The following is an 18,934-nucleotide window of genomic DNA, read 5'->3' on the forward strand; positions in this document are numbered from 1 at the left end:
CATGGCTAACCACGGCAGCAATTTTAGCATGAGTTAGGAATAGACTTTAGCCTGTACTCCCTCCAGCAACTATGAGACATGCTGCAGCAAGAAGGGCTTTCCTTTCAATTGGTTGTTGATGATAGTGGAATTAAAACTACTCTAATTCAGTAGGAAGTGTTCCCCCATATTCAGTTTTCTTTTAAGGTCAGGCAGATTTGAAGCTTGAAAATACCTGAGTGAACACAGACTTATCTTTTCTGCATGTATGCAAAGGTCATCTGTCTCAAAAATGAATTGTTTCATTTGCAGTGTAATAATCCAATGACGAAAGAGCCCAAGCTTCAGGCAGCCGTGCGCATTGTCCCAGAGTGGCAGGACTATGATCAAGAAGTTAAACAGCTATACAGTCGTTTCCAGAAAGAGAAAGAATCAGGAACCCTTACTACAACAGATGGGATGAAACAGCAAAACAGAAAAGGTAAATTGTAATCTCCCATTTTAAAAAATGGCTTCTATTGAAACTAAAAGTTTGCTGCCCTCACAGTGCATATACATAGTATGTAATGGTATTCTGCTGAATTTCTTCCCAGGTGTTGGAAAATAGTTCATGCTTGACCATTTTAATGCAAATATATTACCTCAGACCATGCAAAAGATAACTATGCCACCGCATGCTGGCGTGACTATCTTTTTATTTGGGTTTAGTGGAAGAGTCCATTGTAGATGAGAAGAGAAGTTTATTGGCCCATTCCTTGACAAATGCCTTAACAGAATCCAGGCTAAACAAAGTGCCTCTCTGAAGTGAACTGAACAGAATGGGAATTTTTCAGAAGTTGAATATCATCCTTACTATGGGGAAATGTTTGGCTGAACACAGACTTCAGTCTACCATTGCATAGTCTCAGTTTTCAGCAATAGGTGCACTTGCACAGTGTAGACAATGGCTTAAGCGCTCATGTAGGCAGAACTAAACCATTTTCAACACTGTCAAAAAGGCCTTCATCTCTCTCCATTTTAACTAAATTATTTGTGAAGCCTATCTGCAATACGTCTGTACTTGCTTTGGAATGTATTTTGAATAGTGGTAATATACAGTACATTTCAAATCATCATTAGCACTTTGCAAATATTAGTTAAGAAATGTACTTGAGAGCAGATTTAAAATTTGGGCATCACTTTGACCCAAAAAACAAGAGCATAGATGAAGAGAATTGTTTGGTGGGGATTCATTAACATAAGCACAGAACTTAAGGCTGGGTGCAGGTTCACAAATTTGGGCCTCTCTCAATTTTTTCAACAATTGAAGAAAAATGTAATTCAATACAAAAGTCAACAGGATTACTGTGTACAGACTGTCCTCTCAATTCGTAAGGGATTCATTTGTGTAATTCTGTTCTGAGAGAACAATCCTGGGGCTTGTAAAGCCAGTTTCACACAAACAGATACAACCTGGAAATGTGATTTTCATCCTATTTTTTTTTTCTTTTCTACAGATCTAGGCGCACATGTGGAATTATGATCCATGGGGAAAAATGAAGTTAGACTGTTCCATAGACAATTTTTATATCAAATGCTAGTTTTTTTTCCAGTATGTCTGCAAAACTGCTGAATAATTGAATGGGATGATGTATGCGTTTATTACTTGCCTTTGGGTTGATTTCTGCATATGAAATAGGATCAAGGTTACTGTTTTTGCACCTGGGTGGGGGAAATGAAAGTACTCACAGTGGATTGTAGAATTTCAGTAACAGAAATTCAAAGTACATTGAAAAGCAGCAGGTCTGTTCATCTAGCTGTTGCCACATACAACCACTGCTGGCCACGATTCTTAGCCACAGATATCTTACTCAAGAGCACATGGAAAATGCATACTCAGTGAACGGTGGGACAGCGATAGCATGAGTCCTTACCTCAAATGAGTGTTTTGAGATGGAGCTAGTTTTTCCAGGCTACATTAAGCTTGGAACCATGCTTTGAACTGGTCTAATGTTGCAACTGCAATTTTCAGATGGTCCATCTTTTACAAGGCTCTGTTCATTATGCCACTGATTCTGTTACAGAACAGCAGTTTCATTATTTAAATTGAGACATAGTATCTGTTTCCTCACTTTTGAAGAGTTGGCTCAGTGCAAAGCTACCCACACCATTTAAAAACAAACATTCACTTGCAGCTGTATATGCTAACAAGGTTAACAATACTTTGCAACTGATATACAAAAATCAGGATTTTTTTTCTGACTTGCCCCTTCCTCCTAAATTTATTTAAAAGTGCCCTGTTTCTCCTTCTACACTCTTCAAAAATTTTAAACAAATCTGTAGGGCATTAATACTGCTGTGGTTCATTGTTTTATAAATGTTTTTGCTGTTTATGAAAATCTGTGGAAGTTTTTGATCATGTAAATTTCATTTTTCTTCAAACACAAGATGTCACATCAATAAAACCTTGGAGTTCTTAGGGCTTTGTGTTAGTTCTCACATTCAACCTTCTTTCCTTTGATCTTCCTGGTCCTCCTTACATGGAACACAATAACGGATTCCTCATTTGCACACATTTTTTTAGTTGCTTTGATGCAATAAGTTTAATTCAAGTGCGCAGAACAGAAAACATTTTTCTCTGAGTAACTGTGTCTTCTGAGGATTAGTGTCCTTAGTTTCTTCAGCTGTAAATTTTCTAATAAATCTCTTTCACATATTAATTTTAAAACAAGCCATGGCAGTAGCTCTGCCACAAGAGCACACTTATAAAGTCAATTTCTGTCTACTCAGGTATAGTGTGTGTACATTTTACCACTGCAGGTAACTGTATCAAAACAGAAGTTTCTTTAAGAGAGTGTTGGTGAGATAAATTGAGCAATTTGTTTTGTAATCAGATAGCACTATACCTTTGTCCAGAACATTGTGGAGATGGAAATCCAAGGTGAAGAAAAGTCTCCATATTTTATATTCCAACAGCATTGAAAGAGCTAGGTCTTCATTTTCAAAAATATGGTATTTGGTTTTTTTTATTTATTTATTTATTTAAAGAAACAGGCCCCTAGCATTCTGGCCAAGATGATGGATTTCTGCATTAGTCTTAGTTTAGCTTTCAGCATTTTCTTTTAAAAGCTGTATATGATGTAAGCCTACTCCAAATGTCAACATTTGAGGTAGGTAATTCTCTGAAATCCACTTTAAAGAAGAAATTGGCTCAAATAACCCTAAATTTGTGTCTAGAACTCACTGTAGTGTTTTGTGACCGAAGGGACAGATTTATTTTTGGAGGGAAGAGGTTTTTAGTTTTGCTTACTTTTTTAAAAAAAAAAAAGTGTCCACTTTTTCCCCACCACTGTATCCTTTTTGGAAATAAAATGGAGCAATGGCAACCGGATGGGTGGTGTCTGTTCAGAGAAGATACAGAGAGCAGTATGCCTTCCTCATTGATTCATTTTGACCACCACCTCATGCATCCTATCACTTTTAGAACCAGGGAAGTTGTTCATAGCATTCTCCTGGGTGCTGGACAGAGGAGGAAATGGCTCCCTATGTCCCCTTTCCATCTGCACACAGCAGGATTCAGCCCCAAGGACTGTTGCATTGTATAAGGGGGATAGAGTTTTACAGACATTTGCTATGAAAGGTCCCTACGTTAACAGACACAGAAAATTAGTGTGTGTAACTCCCTGGAGCCCTTTGTAGCCCAATACTTTCACTTACATCTATAATTTTTAAAACAGCCTACTACTAATTGATACAATGTGTGTGGCTTACATGGCAGCCAGTTATATTTCACAGGCACTTTTAGCAGATCAACCCCCAAAGTGGCAGCTTAGCACTAGCAAAATAGAGGAAACCCCCCCTCTCATGACCAAAGCCATGCTCTGCAGGTGAGGGGAACAGGGTTTCATCAACCAGATATTCAGTTCAGATTCCATCATGCCTGTAGGCATATATGTATCTTCTATCCAGCAGCTCTTAATGCACTACTCAGACACTTAAATGAGCGTCAGAGCTATAGTAATCAAGGCTGGGAAATGAGATGGTTTTTAAACTCATTGCAGTGTAAATTTAATCTAGTTTTTCCAATAAAAAGATCAGAAGCCCAAGTACTACAGGTGCTAATAGGAACCTCCAGCAACTTTAAAGGCTTTCACAAGCAAAAGTTTGTATAACATTTAATACAAAATCTAAGCCTGACTCTTGCAAGAATTACCCAGTTTCAGCTACTGACACTCATGACATTAAATGTACACAGACTGGCACAGAAGACGAAAGATTTAGTGTGCTGTTAAAAAAAAAATCCATCCAAGATTCCAAGGAGGCAATAGGAGAGCGCACATTCTCTAAATGACTGATGTCCATGCTGCACAAATTCTGTGAATGTAATCAGAGGCTTGAGGGTAAATGATAAAGGAAATGTATTACATGTAGTCCAGTATGTGAGTCTGTTTGTGTGCAGGTACTGCTAATGAAGTCTTGTTCACAGTCAAGCTGGATATTTATTTTTGAACCACTCACTCTTCAATTACAGACTTGGGCTGTCCAATGTTTTTTGAGGTGAGTGCCCTAGGAGCATGATTTGAAGACAAAAAAAACAGTAAATTATTGAAATAGTTTAGTTAATGAGGTGTGAAGTGTAAAATTGCTATATAAATCAACTTGTTCTTCAGAATTTAGTAACTTGGAAAGCTATTAAATTGGCCAAAGCTATTGAGAGAGTTTTACGTTCCTTCTGCTTGATAAAGATTATTCTCTTCCATTCAACTGTGTCTTTATTCTGGGTCTGATTTAGAGGGAAAACTTGTCAATCACCTGGAATCAAGTCATAATCAGGCATGAACTGACTGAGAAACTACTTTTAATATTAGAGATTCTGCAATTCTTTTGCAGTACATTTTAAAAGTTCTGTACTTATTCTGATAGTCACAATACATGAAGTATATGTGCCAGACACAGTCTGAATAATGAAATTCTCCAGCTAGATTTAGAATACTACCCTGCCTCTCTCCATAACTATAGTTGTTGCAGGTGAGACAAAGTAGAGCAAAGTATTCACCTTCTCTCAGAACTACAAGTAACAATATCCTCTGATGGAATTGTTTTTTTGCAAAAACTTCTGTTTCAAAGAAAGCTGCATCCAGGGAACATGTCTCACCCTCTTTACTCCTACAACAGAATCTTAATTGTATTTAAGTAGAGCTATTTCTGAGGTGATTGGCTGGGACTGTACTCCTGGAAAGTGACATCAGTTATACAGGGATAATTGTGACATGTTGCTAAAATGCGATTGAAACTGGTATCAAATTCTGGGTCCCCATGCTGCTAAAGGCACAAAAAAAGCCACTATGCAACCTCTAAAACACAATTGTGATGTTTATTTCTATGACCCTTGCCCTACAGACATCAGTGAGAAATGGGTTACAGTTTTCCTTTAAAGGAAGCTTTGACTACCCTTCTATTCCAAAGTACAAAAATAGAAATGGTGGAGAAGTGTAAAAAAAATTCTTGATGAGCTTTTGCACTCTGCTATTGGGACTTGGGTGGGGATGGGGAAGCAAGAGAAAGGACATTAACAAAGGGAAGAATCCATCCAGATCGGCAGCCAGCGATCGATCCCTGAGCGCTCTCCTGTCGACTCCTGTACTCCAGCACCGCAAGAGGCACAAGCAGAGTCGACTCACCGCGGTGAAGACACCACAGTAAGTCGATCTAAGTACGTTGACTTCAGCTACATTATTCATGTAGCTGAAGTTGCATAACTTAGATCGATTCCTCCCCCCCCCCCCACCCCACCTCCAAGTGTAGACCAGGGCTAAGTTTTTAAGAAACCTAGATGCCTTTTCTAATCTTTTTCCATATTCAATTTCCTGTAATCCTGTTCAACACCATGCAGAGTAAAGATGCTGATACTCATTGATGTGAGTGCGGGAGTTTTAAATGTCCCCTGAACTGAAATTACAATGACTTTCCCAGTACTGTGATGAAAAAAAAGATCTGTTCAACACAATAAATGTTTTTCCTCTCTTCTGTAATAATGCCTGTCTCTTATGTCAGATCTCCCTGTTTCTTGAGTTCATTAATAGGGCTACTGAAGTACATAGATGTATAGAAGTACATATATGTGCTGCTTGTTTAAGTCATTTATTTTGGTTTTCATATTTGAGTGTTGTGAAAAATATTTGGTAATTTTTAGAGGCTTCTAAATTGTAATGGTTATCACTTCCATCACATCCAGGCCTAAGCAGGTGAAGTCAAGGAACCTGGCTTTACAGGGTTTTATATCTATTTAGTTAGACACCTATAGAAGTAGTCTGACGTTATTCCCCCGGAAGATGCTGAGCATCCGCAGCTGTCATTAACTTCCAAAGGAACGCCCGGTGCTCATCTTTGAAAAATTAGACCATTTATTTAGCTGCCTAACTTTAGGCACCCCAGTTTGAAACTTTTGGCCATATATTATATGCACCATGATTGATTGTATATACAGACAGTTGTGTATGCACAACAGAGCTCTGTGCACTGCTTTATATTAAGACACCAAACATTCACAGTTTACTGTATTGTCTAAGGTAACTGGCAGGCAGATCTTGATTACAAGTGACCTATCTATCTGTCTATATATAAAAGGTCATGTATGTGTCATTTAAACCAGCAGACAGAACAGTGAGCGCAGTGGTGTGGCACCTACATGGGTATGAATAACTCTGAATGCATTCAGTGCCAGAAAGTGCACAATCGCAAAAGGAATTTCCAGCAAGGCCTCCAGCTCCCATCAACAATCAGAGCCAATCCCTCCCTTAGAGGATTTCTCTGTCTACTTCACATTAATATGAGTGTCAACATTAAATATGGGCAGGGAAACAGTGAAAGGCGTAATGGACCATCACCTGGAGTCATGTTTTGATGTCTCATGGCACGGAATAAATACAACTGCAGCACAAGCCTATGGTAGACTCAAAAGGTCAGTTTGACAATGCAGCTTATACTACATCTTGATACCTCTTGGCTGAAATTCTGCTCAGTTACACTGCTGTAAGCTTGGAGTAACACCAGAGGATTTGGCTTTACACTGCTGTAAACATTAGAATTTGCCACTTTAACCTCTTTGCTGCATAATGTGCTGCTCGGTGTAGGCAGAGAACACCTCCAAATTTGCTCAGTCTTTTCATTGGGAAGTTAATAGAAGTCAGAACTTCAAAAAGATGCTGATGTACAGCAGCTGCAGCAGAGGACTAGGAAATCAGGCTCTGACCTCTTGTAACCATTAATAGGAAAGGGTTATTCGCATTTCTCTGTAACATCCCTCACTATTGAGGTCAGTTGCCCTTAATTCAGCCTAAAGTCTTGGGGATCTTCCAGGGGTTCTGGAACAATTTGTATAGTCAGTGTGCTGAGAGCCAATGAACCAAACTGTAAACCCTGTATGTAATGGAATCCACTTCCAGCCAGGGGGTGCAATAGCACCCCTAGTTCCAACACCTATGGGTTCTTTTGAGCATTCTTTTGCAATGCTGTTAGATGCAAAAATAGACCACCTTCTATCCACACCTGCCTATAATATTGCATCCCTTTCTAGCCACAGTATTCACAACTTGTAACCTCTGGAATTTATAAACAAAGCCACACATTCTGAAGAAGCTACCACTGGTACCAAAATCTCTGACTAGTATTCATAACACAGGTTGCCATGAACATGTCATCTCTCTGCTCCTCATAATGAGCCCAGGTTAAGCACTCTCTTCTGATATTCCAGGTCCTCCATAGCATTAGCCTTAGATGTGTGAGAAGTTCCATCTATCTCCATGATTATGACTTTCATATTGTATATATCTATCAAGGAAGTAACATTAAAACAAAATCAACAAGAGTCCGGTGGCAGCTTAAAGACTAACAGATTTGTTTGGGCATAAGCTTTCATGGGTAAAACCCCCACTTCTTCAGATGCATGGAGTGAAAATTACAGATACAGGCATAAATATACTGACACATGAAGAGAAGGGAGTTACCCTACAAGTGGAGAACCAGTGCTGACAGGGCAAATTCAATCAGGGTGGATGTGGTCCACTCCCAATAACACTGCTCTACAGCCAAAATGCTTCTGAAATAAATGTAGTCAAACTTTACTAATTCTGGGTCACTCAGAACGAAAATGATGCTTAAAATTGTTGATTGGCTCTAGTTTTCAAGATATGCTATTGGGTCAGTATATACGACCCTTGACTTGGGAATGGCGGAGGATAAGTGAGTTATAAAGGGAAGGGATCTCAATTTAAACCAGAAATAACTAAAATACATCTTTGACTGGATCTTTGAATAAATCTATGACTGGGTTTGGACAGTACTTGCTTTTTAGGCAAAACAATGAATGATGCAATCTGAAGCTGGTATTGCGTCATACATTATATGAATTGCATCATGTTATTCCTAGAAGTCACGGATGATGCAATCATAATGAAGCTTACATCACTCTGCTGAACAAATTGCCCTATATCAGCTCTAGAAATCATACAGTGTCGTGCTCTCTTATATGTCAGTGTTTGATTTTGCAAAGGGACACATTTCTGTTTAGCCAAAGTGAGCAGAGATGCCTTGTACTTGTGTGAACAATGCAGGTAACTTCTGCTATGTTTGTGGTGAAGTGACTTTTGCATCACAAAAGTGCAGTATAACCACTATGGTTAAGAAAGCCTATCACCTTTATTTTGGCTGCAAAATTGGAGATCAGGACAAGAGGTGGGCCCCACACATACGCTGCAACACTTGTGCAACAAATCTTCGCCAGTGGTTTAACAGGAAAAGGAAATCTATGCCTTTTGCAGTGCCAATGATTTGGAGAGAGCCAACAGATCATACCAGCAATTGTTACTTCTGCATGGTGCCTCCAGTTGGGAAAGGTGTGTCAAAGAAGAAAAAGTGGACTGTGCATTATCCAAACATTCCATCAGCTATACGCCCAGTACCCCACGGAGAAGGACTGCCGGTTCCTGATGCACCAGAATCATTCTCACTTGAGTCAGACGAGGAAGAGGATGAAACTTCTGGTCCTGAACCATCAATGTCACAGGACCCACATTTTCTCCCATCCTCCTCCTCTGAACCACACCTCATAACACAAGGTGAACTGAATGACCTTGTCAGGGATTTGGAACTACCCAAGAGTAAGGCAGAGCTGTTGGGCTCCAGACTACAGCAGTGGAATCTCCTGGCAGGTGATGTTAGGGTTTCCATGTTCTGTGACCATCAAAAGGATCTTGTCCCATTCTTCTTCATGGAAGGTGATCTTGTAGTCTGCAACAACATCGATGGTGTGATAGCAGCCCTCAACATTGTTCACGATCCAGGTGAGTGGAGACTGTTCATTGATTCATCGAAGACGAGTCTTAAAGCTGTTTTACTGCATAATGGCAATGTTTTGCCATCAATTCCAGTTGGTCATGCAGTCCGTATGAAGGAAACCTATGACAACATGAAACAACTTTTGAGGTGCATAAACTATGACCAACATCAGTGGCAGCTTTGTGGTGATTTGAAGGTTGTTGCTCTCTTGCTTGGTCTGCAGACTGGATACACAAAGTACTGCTGTTTTCTCTGCGAATGGGATAGTCGTGCAAGAGATTCCCACTACATGAAGAAAGATTGGCCACTCCGACAGTCATTGGAGCCTGGGAGGAAAAGTGTTCAGCATCCACCACTTGTTGAATCAAGGAAAATTTTGTTACCACCCTTACACATCAAGCTGGGTCTGATGAAGAACTTTGTCAAGGCCATTGACAAAACACAAGCAGCTTTCAAGTACCTCCGTGGAAAATTTCCAAGGTTAAGTGAAGCTAAGATAAAGGAAGGTGTCTTTGTTGGTCCTCAGATTCGTGAACTTCTTCGAGATGATGCATTTGACCATGCGCTGCGTGGCAAGGAAAAGACGGCATGGAAAGCCTTCCAGTTAGTGGCAATAAATTTTCTCGGAAACAACAAGGCAGACAACTACAGGTTGTTGGTGGAAAACCTCCTCAAGGCATACAAAAGCCTTGGTTGCAACATGTCACTAAAGATACATTTTTTGCACTCTCATCTAGATTTTTTTCCACCGAACTGCGGAGCAGTGAGCGACGAGCACGGCGAGCGATTTCACCAGGACATTGCAACAATGGAGAAATGCTATCAGGGCAGATGGAGCCCATCAATGCTTGCAGACTATTGCTGGACAGTGACAAGAGATGCTCCATTTAATGAATACAAGAGACAAGCCAAGACGCGCCGAGTAGACACTGAATAGGACTAAACTATGTACGGAATAGTTTTTTGCCTTTTGTTTCATAATAAATTTGATTTATATAACCCTTTTGCTGATTTTTAAAGTGTTACATAAACAGGACAGGTGAAATATTATCATGTAAAGCAACCATAAACCCATGAAAAGACCTAGGTTTACAATTTATGATTAAAACTCTATCTACACAATATACATAGACATAAAATGTAAAAACTTAAATATCTTAGAAACAGTAGCCAATCAGTTGTTTTAATTGTCATATTTGAATTCAGCACATCAAAATACATAATAAATAGCACATTTTATCTCTGAAGCAGACGACTTCTCAAAAATTGTAGACCAGTGTAATTGATGAGGAGGTGTCAATACCAAGAGAGGGAAAATTGCTTTTGTAGTGAGCCAGCCACTCCCAGTCCCTATTCAAGCCCAAATTAATGGTGTTAAATTTGCAAATGAATTGTAGCTCAGCAGTTTCTCTTTGAAGTCTATTTTTTACGTTGTTTTTTTGTTCAAGTATGGCTACTTGGCTACTTTTAAATCTGTTATAGAATGTCCAGGGAGACTGAAGTGTTCTCCTACTGGCTTTTGTATGTTACCATTCTTGATGTCTGATTTGTGTCCATTTATTCTTTTGCATAGAGACTGTCTGGTTTGGCCAATGTACATGGCAGAGGGGCATTGCTGGCACATGATGGCATATATCACATTAGTAGATATGCAGGTGAATGAGCCCCTGATGGTGTGGCTCATGTGGTTGGGTCCCTGATTGAATTGGCCCTGTCAACACTGGTTCTCCACTTGTAGGGTAACTCCTTTCTCTTCATGTGTCAGTATATTTATGCCTGCATCTGTAATTTTCACTCCATACATCTGAAGAAGTGGTTTTTTTACCCACGAAAGCTTATGCCCAAACAAATCTGTTAGTTTTTAAGGTGCCAGCGGCCTCCTTGTTGTTTTTGTAGATACAGACTAACACGGCTACGCCTCTGATAATTAAAACAAACCCACCCCAAAACCCTACACTTAATGCACTAGCTGGTGTATTTGGCACATAATACCAAACCAACTCCCATTTACATGAAATAGATACAGTAGCAGACAGAAGCTTCCTAACATACTGTACATCCTTCTTCTTTCCCCACTTCCTTGGACCATTTAGGGCTTTAGGGAATGCTGTTAATAAAAATTCCCACCATTGCTAACAGTGCTGCTAACAGCTGATGGAACCAGAGAACCCTCTATTCTAGGACACACAAGAGTGGCAATTGTTTTTGTTAAACCCCCTTATGTAGGCATTGCCTTTGTTTCTTGATCCTATCAAGTCTCCCTAAAATGTGCCTTTATCCTATTTACCATTAGTGCATCATTACTCAATAGCACATCATTAACAAGACAGAATGAATAATCAGTCAATTAATTAACCATATTACGAGAATGATTGAAGGGTTAAAATGAACTAATCCCAAATATAGACAAATGACAATACTCAGGGTGCCCTTGAAAGCAGGACTCACAGAACTGGAGGTGGAGAGATCCCTTGCGAGTCAATCTTCTCAGACAAATTTTAAGAAATTTCATGAAGGTCATCATCTTGGACTGAGTCTCCAACAGGGATAGACACTGCTGTGAGTCCATACCGGCATTTAAGAATCTGGAAACAAAACAGAATACGTATAAATCCTCACTGTGGTTTCTGGATGGTGCAAGTTTCCTGTCATGTTAGCAAACAGCCATCCAGGATAACCTGTCTATTCTAAATCTACCATGATGGAATGCTGACAGCTGCCGGGCCCCATTGATACCATCTGATGGCTGATTGGTGTCTTATGTAGCAGGAGTTAGTGCTTTCAGTCCTGTTCCTAGCCCACAGGTAGTGTCAACAATTGGCACGAATAATAATCCATAGCACCTTCTATGGGAGAGCTTCACTGGGCTTTGCAAAATGAGGACTGATTCATTCCTCACCACATCTCTGAGAGGTAGGTATTTTCCCTGTTTTTCAGGCAGGGAAGCAGAGAGAGAGAGAATGGGGGACTTGGCAGCAGTCAAAAAGGACTCTGCACTCCTGACTCCCAGTCCTATGTCTTCAGCATGAGACCCCCACAGCTGGCACCTTGGCTTTAGTGTCATCAGTTAGATGAAGGGTAGAATGGGAGAGCAGATCCAGCTATGGTCTCACTCCAGAGGTTGTCTCTGCAGGATAGGTTTAGGGCACATTACTTCCCCATCCTCTGGATTAAAACCCACTGCAACTGCTATGCCCTAGCCTTTAAAACATTGTGACTGTGAACACATCACATTTTCAAACTCCCATCCTAGGTACACCATGTTCCATTTGATTCCCCAAACCGGCTCTACCAGTTTCCCCATACCAAGTTTGTACCTCTCCCCTCCTACCCCACACTGTAGAAAAGTCTGTTTACTGAATTTGGAATTACAGAGGAGGGAGACACGGCAAAGAAGCAGGACTCAGAATTGCACCTTCTGGTTCCAGAGATAGTTCTGCCACTGGCTCATTCACACCTTTAGGCAAGTCATTTAACCTGTACACCTCAAGTTAACCAGCTGTAAAATGGGTGCAGTAACACCTATCTCAGGGGAAGATATTGTGAGAGGTTGTGCTTGTAAAGGACTTTCAGATATTAGGGTGAAAGTTGCTATGTAAGTGCACAGTAAAAAATTTCATGCGTCATTTGGCTGAGCTTTTTCTTGCTCCACAGAAAAGTGAACAAGGATTGATGCCATTGAAGGCAGCTGCAGAAGAGCCGTGCCTGTTCGCCTTAGTGATGGAACAGAAGCTAAGATCTAGAAGAGGCAGTAACACTACCTTCTCCCCAACCCTGTCATCCAAAAGAACTTGCAGTTACCCATACATTTGTCACCGCCCACACTTAATACGCACCACCGCAGTGTCTCTCCTCAGCAACATAGGATACTGCGAGCCCATCATGCCTGTCCTCCACTTTTTACACTGTCTTTCCATAGAATATGAAGCCAAGGTTCTCAGTGGCCTGGGCTCAGGCGCTCTAAAAGTTAGCCTAAAGCGCCAGCATGAGGACAGTGGTCAACAACTCTGCTCCACTGGCACAATGGAATTCTTTGCAATAAGGATAAATCTCATCTGTGCAGGAAATGGAGCTCTCTCAGAAGTTGGTCTGAGGCTGTGGAATTAAATCTCCCAGGAACTAAAGGTATGTCTACACCAGTAGTTCTCAACCAGGGCAATGTGTACCCCTGGGGGTACGCAGAGGTCTTCCAGAGGGGTACATCAACTCATCTAGATATTTGCCTAGTTTTACAACAGACTACATAAAAAAACCTAGCAAAGTCAGTACAAACTAAAATTACATACAGACAATGACTTGTTTATACTGCTCTATATACTATACACTGAAATGAAAGCACAATATTTATATTCCAATTGATTTATTTTATAATTATATGGTAAACATGAGAAAGTCAGCAATTTTTCAGTAATAGTGTGGCTGTGACACGTCTGTATTTTTGTCTGATTTTGTAGTTTTTAAATGAAACTTGGGGGTATGCAAGACAAATCAGACTCCTGAAAGGAGTACAGCAGTTTGGAAAGGTTGAGAGTCACTCATCTACACTACAAGTGCTAAAGCTGCAGCGTTGCAGTGTAGACACTTGATACAGCGCCAGAAGGGGTTTTTCTATCACTACAAGTAAATCCACACACACAAGCGGCAGTAGCTAGGTCAATGGAAGCATTCTTCTGTCAACCTGGCACTGTCTAAACTTGGGCTTAGGTAAGCTTAACTACATCTCTGAGGTGTGAATTTTTCACAGCCCTGAGCAACATAGCTAGGTCAACCTTAGTTTTAGATGTAGTCCAGGCCTACGTACCATCATGAACCTCATCACTTTTGCTCTAAGCGCAAGGTGCACTTTTTCGACTTGCCTCCTGCAACGGAGCAGACTGTATGTAATTTTTAAAAACCCCAACAGCAAAATCCTACCAAAATAAAAAATTACACTGCACACACAACTCTCTGTGGGAAGAGGATGAGGGTGAAAGAACAAACCACACATAACAGATGTTAGTCTTGTTGCTTGATAAACTACTAGGAGCCAGTAGAAGAACCTATGTAGAATATATAAGTATATAGAATAGACACAGCAACTGAAATGAGCTACAGAAGCAGAAATCCTCTTTGCTGGTTAAGAGTATTAGAACTCATCTGAATGTGTTACTTACCTATTGCATATTCTATAACATCCATTACCACAGCATTTAAGGCTCTAGTCTTGCATCCTGATCCACTGGGAGCAGATCTGTGCTATGTGAAGCCCCATTATTTCAACAGGACTTCATGTGTGTATACTGATTCATCCCCATCGATCAGTTTGCAAGATTGGGGCTGTGGGCCTGAACAGGTAAATTAGAGCTACATGACCAGGTCCATAGCCGACTTCACAGCTGATTCCACTCTTCACTCTGTCTAAATTCTTATTTCTTTTAACATCTCAAAACCAAAACCTATCCGTTGCTCAACTTGTTCATTCTGGTCTGAATTCCTGCTCAGATTTTCTGATTTCCTTCCTTCGTGGCATTGCCTAACCTCTCTAGAGTGATTTGCATTCACGGTAGTGGGGTTCCAAGTGTAATACAATGTAAGTGCACAGTAATAAAAATTTCATGCGTCATACCCTAGGATGGGTAGAGGGAATCAAACCCAGGACCTCTAGATCTGAATTAAAGCTCGAAAGCTGTACAGACTCAATCCTCTGTGTGATTTAGCCACTAGGGGTGGATAGAGAGCAACACTGTAAGTAAGGCAGAGTTACACAAGAACCAGCCCCTCAACATATAACTGCTATGGTAGTCTGGCAGTTAAAAGACAAAGGGTGTCTGATCACTTATTCTACATTTAATTTTCCCATTTCCATATTAGCTAGCAGCTACAGTATAACTATTCCAGTGTCCACATGGCCAGCCCATGGGAAAATTCTCTCTTCTATTAGCATTTGTTTTGCCCTCATGTTCTCAGCCATATAGCTGTATTTATCCAATCACAAGTATTGCTGGCAGATTATGCACTCCATCTGTTTTGATCTTTGCTGACTTGAAGATAATTAAAGAAGTCCCCCACTCCCCCGCTTCTGTCTGCTGCATGTTTGCCAGCTGCTCATTGACAAATTCCTTTGAATTATCCGGATTCCAATCAGGAAACTCAAGCAAAATTGTTTCTGACTACTGGGGTTTATTGTTGACTGGACTTTATTAGGATCATTGTTCAGGCATATTGCTCTGTGCTTTGAACACAGTGAAGTTGTTCCCTACTAACCTAACTTTGGGGATGTGGGGAAATGAAAAATATTTCCTCTGTGTAAGGGCCCGTAATAAATAATCTTAAATATATTTTATAAACTACAGTTAGGGCTGGCCAGCCATCTCACCTGGAGGAGCCCCAAAGGCAGATGGTAACCAAACAGGCTTCCAAAAAATAAGCACAAGCACAGAGATGTCTGGTATCTTTGGAAACTAGTGCATGGCCTTCCCATTTCATTATCCAGTGCTCTCATTACAACTCTTTAAAAGACCAAACAACTTTTGACTGAAAATAGTGATCAGTTCAGTGCAATACTCTGTGCTCAGATAACAAGTGTCCACCATCTGGGAAGCTATCATTAGTTACTACTGGCAATAGGATCCTACCTACATCATTTGGGAGGAAAACAGACTTCTTTTTTTTTTTAAATTGTTCAGGCACATATGATTTGCCTGGCCATTGTGATCAGGGCATAACTCTCTTTAAACTGTTTTGCCTAGACCTCCATCTATCTATCCAAACTCAGTTTTTGAAATATTATGTTCCAGGTTTTCGAAGATTCATAAAGTTTAAGGCCAGACGGAACCATTAGATCAACTAGTGCAGTGGTTCTCAACCTACTTCCATTGTGGGCCGCACATGCAGATCTGTATGTGTTATGTGAGCCGCATCCACACAAGATATATACTACCTGTACATCTACCAAAAAATATGGTTTAGTATTTGTTATATGACAACAATACAATTAAAATCAATAGAGTATGTTTCATTTCAACACTGGCAAATGTCTACCAAGAGCATTTTAAATTAGCAAAATAACTGTTCAGATTAATGTAGGGGTGGCATGGCAGGATGTATTGCCACCTTGATTTCTACGCTGCTGCTGGCGATATGGCTTGACTGAGAACCTGGAGAACGCAGCTGCAGAGCCTGCCTGTAAAGATGGGGAGCCCTGCCCGGTGCAGGGCACCTCCCCAGCCAGAGACTGTTCTCCATTACCCAACCCCCCTGGGACTGTCCCCCCTGCATCTAGACCCTCCTCCCCCACCCCCAACACTGGGCTGGCAGAGACAGGGTGCCTTGTCTAGGGCAGAATGGCTGCCCCAGGGACTGTCCCCTCCAGCCCCCCACCTAGGGTCTTCCCACCAGCAACTTCCCCCAGCTCCCCCGAAGAACTGCCCCCAAGCACTCAAGCCCCCCATCATGGGACTGTGCCCCAATATCTAGACCCCCATCCAGGGACTGCCCCCAGCCACCAGTCCCTCCATCTACAGTATGTCCCCCATGCACCTGTTGCCCCCCCCCCCCCCCGCGGCCCTAGTCCCCTGCACCCCTCCCCCCGTGCCCGCTGGTTTCCTACCTCAGCTGCAGGTAGCTCAGCCGTGCAGCCTGCCCTGCCCACCTGCTGCTGCAGTCCTAGTGCTGGGGAGTCTGCTCAAGCCAGGCTCACTAGACCCATGATCCTGGGGAGGCACTGAGTACCCTGGCCTCGTGCCAATGCTTCTCGGCCCAATCCTGCTGAGGGTGGGCTGATGATGAACCTGATCTTGTTGCGCACACTCCTCCTGCCAGCTCGATGCCTGGGGCACGTGCCACTCCTGCCCTGCCCTAGTTACGGCCCTGTGTGCTGATTGGGCTGCAAGCGGCCCTGGGTTGAGAACCACTGACCTATTCTGACCTTCTATATGTCACAGGCCATTAAATTTCACCAGTTACCCCTGTATTGAGCTCAGTAACTTGTTTATTTACTAAAGCATATCTTCCAGAAAGGCATCCAGTCTTGATTTGAAAACATCAGCGGATGGAGAAGCCACCACTTCTCTTGGTAGTTTGTTCCAATCAATCAGTCTCATTGTTAAAAAAAATTATGCTTTATTTCCAATTTGAATTTGTCTGGCTTCAGCTTCCAATCACTGGGTCTGGTTCTGCTTTTCTCTGTTCAACTAAAGAGCCTTTTATTTCCTGGTATTTTCCCCCCTCAAGGTATCAAATGACATCTCAATCTTTTGCATAAGCTAGTTCCAGGGGTTCTCAAACATCACTGCGCTGAAACCGCCTTTTGACAACAAAAATTACTACATGACCCCAGGAGGGGGGACTGAAGCCTGACCCTTCCCGAGCCCCAACGCCCCGGGCGACAGGAGGGGGGCAAAGCTAAAGTCTTTGGCCCATGCAGTGGGGCTCATGCTTCAGCCCCGGTCCCCAGCAAGTCTAACGCCAGCCCTAGTGACCCCATTAAAATGGGGTCATGACCCACTTTGGGGTCCCGACCCACAGTTTGAGAACTGCTGAGCTAAACAGACTGACCTAACGTCTCTTACTATAAGGCATTTTGTCCAGCTCTCTAATCATTTTTGTGGCTTTTTTTCTGCTCTCTCCAATTTTTCAACATCCTTTTATAAAATGTGGATATCACAACTTTACCTCCCTGCTCTTACTCACTAATCCCGTTTAGTCATCCAAGGACGCATTAGCCCTTTTGGCCACAGCATTGGCACTGGGAGCTCCTTGTCCACTATGACCCCTGAATCCTTTTCAGAATCACTGCTTCCCAGGAGACAGTCTCCCATTCTGTAGGTATGGCCTGCATTCCTTGCTCCTAGCTGTAGAACTCTGGATTTTGCCATCTTAAAAACACATTTTGTTGGAATGGGCCCAGCTTACCAAGGGATCCAAATTACTCTATGACTGCCATGTCATCACTATTTACCACTCCACCAATTTTTGAGTCATCCACAAAATTTATCAGCGGTGATTTTATATTTACTGCCATTGATAAATATGTTGACTAGTGGCCTTAGCACCGATCCCTATGGTCAGGACTGGCTCCAGGGTTTTTGCCGCCCCAAGTGGCGGGAAGGAAAAAAAAAAAAAAAAAAAAAAAGCTGCGATTGCAATTGCGATTGGCGGCACTCCGGCAGCAGCTCCACCGCACCACTTCCTTCTTCGGCGGGAATTCGGCAGCAGGTGCCTCTCTCCAAGAAGGACCCGCTGCCGAATTGCCGCCGAACAGCCCAACGTGCCACCCCTTCCCCTTGGCCGCCCCAAGCACCTGCTTGCTGGGCTGGTGCCTGGAGCCGGTCCTACCCCATTAGACACACCTCCATTCTCAACTATGGTTTGAGATCTGTCCGTGAACCAGTCTTAATTCATTTGACATGTGCTTTCTCAATAGTGTACAGTGCTAATTTTTTTAATTTTTTAATCAGACTGTCCTGTGGTACTAAATCAAATAACTTACAAAAATCCAAGTAGATGACATGTAGGGTATGTCTAACATTAAACTGCTACAATGGTACAGCTGCAGCAGCACTTCATCGCTGTAGCACTCAGTGCAGACACGCTTGCTACAGCGACAGGAGGGAATCTCCCATACTGTAGTTAATCCACCGCCCCTGAGAGGCAGTTGCTA

General features: G+C 41.9%; 1 protein-coding gene across 4 annotated transcripts in view; it reads left to right on the forward strand.

The window, feature by feature from the left end:
• Positions 1 to 5,990, forward strand: part of UGGT1 (UDP-glucose glycoprotein glucosyltransferase 1) — a 93,878-nt gene extending 87,888 nt beyond the window's left edge. For all 4 annotated transcript variants that reach the window (XM_034781979.1, XM_034781977.1, XM_034781980.1 and 1 more), the window contains 2 exons: positions 292 to 460; positions 1,476 to 5,990. In XM_034781979.1, the coding sequence (XP_034637870.1) occupies positions 292 to 460; positions 1,476 to 1,501 (195 nt within the window). In that variant the 3' untranslated portion in view covers positions 1,502 to 5,990. The remainder of the gene's footprint in view (positions 1 to 291; positions 461 to 1,475) is intronic.
• The last annotated feature ends 12,944 nt before the right edge of the window (positions 5,991 to 18,934 follow it).

Source organism: Trachemys scripta, chromosome 9 (genome assembly GCF_013100865.1).
Source record: "Trachemys scripta elegans isolate TJP31775 chromosome 9, CAS_Tse_1.0, whole genome shotgun sequence".
Classification (NCBI taxonomy): domain Eukaryota; kingdom Metazoa; phylum Chordata; order Testudines; family Emydidae; genus Trachemys; species Trachemys scripta.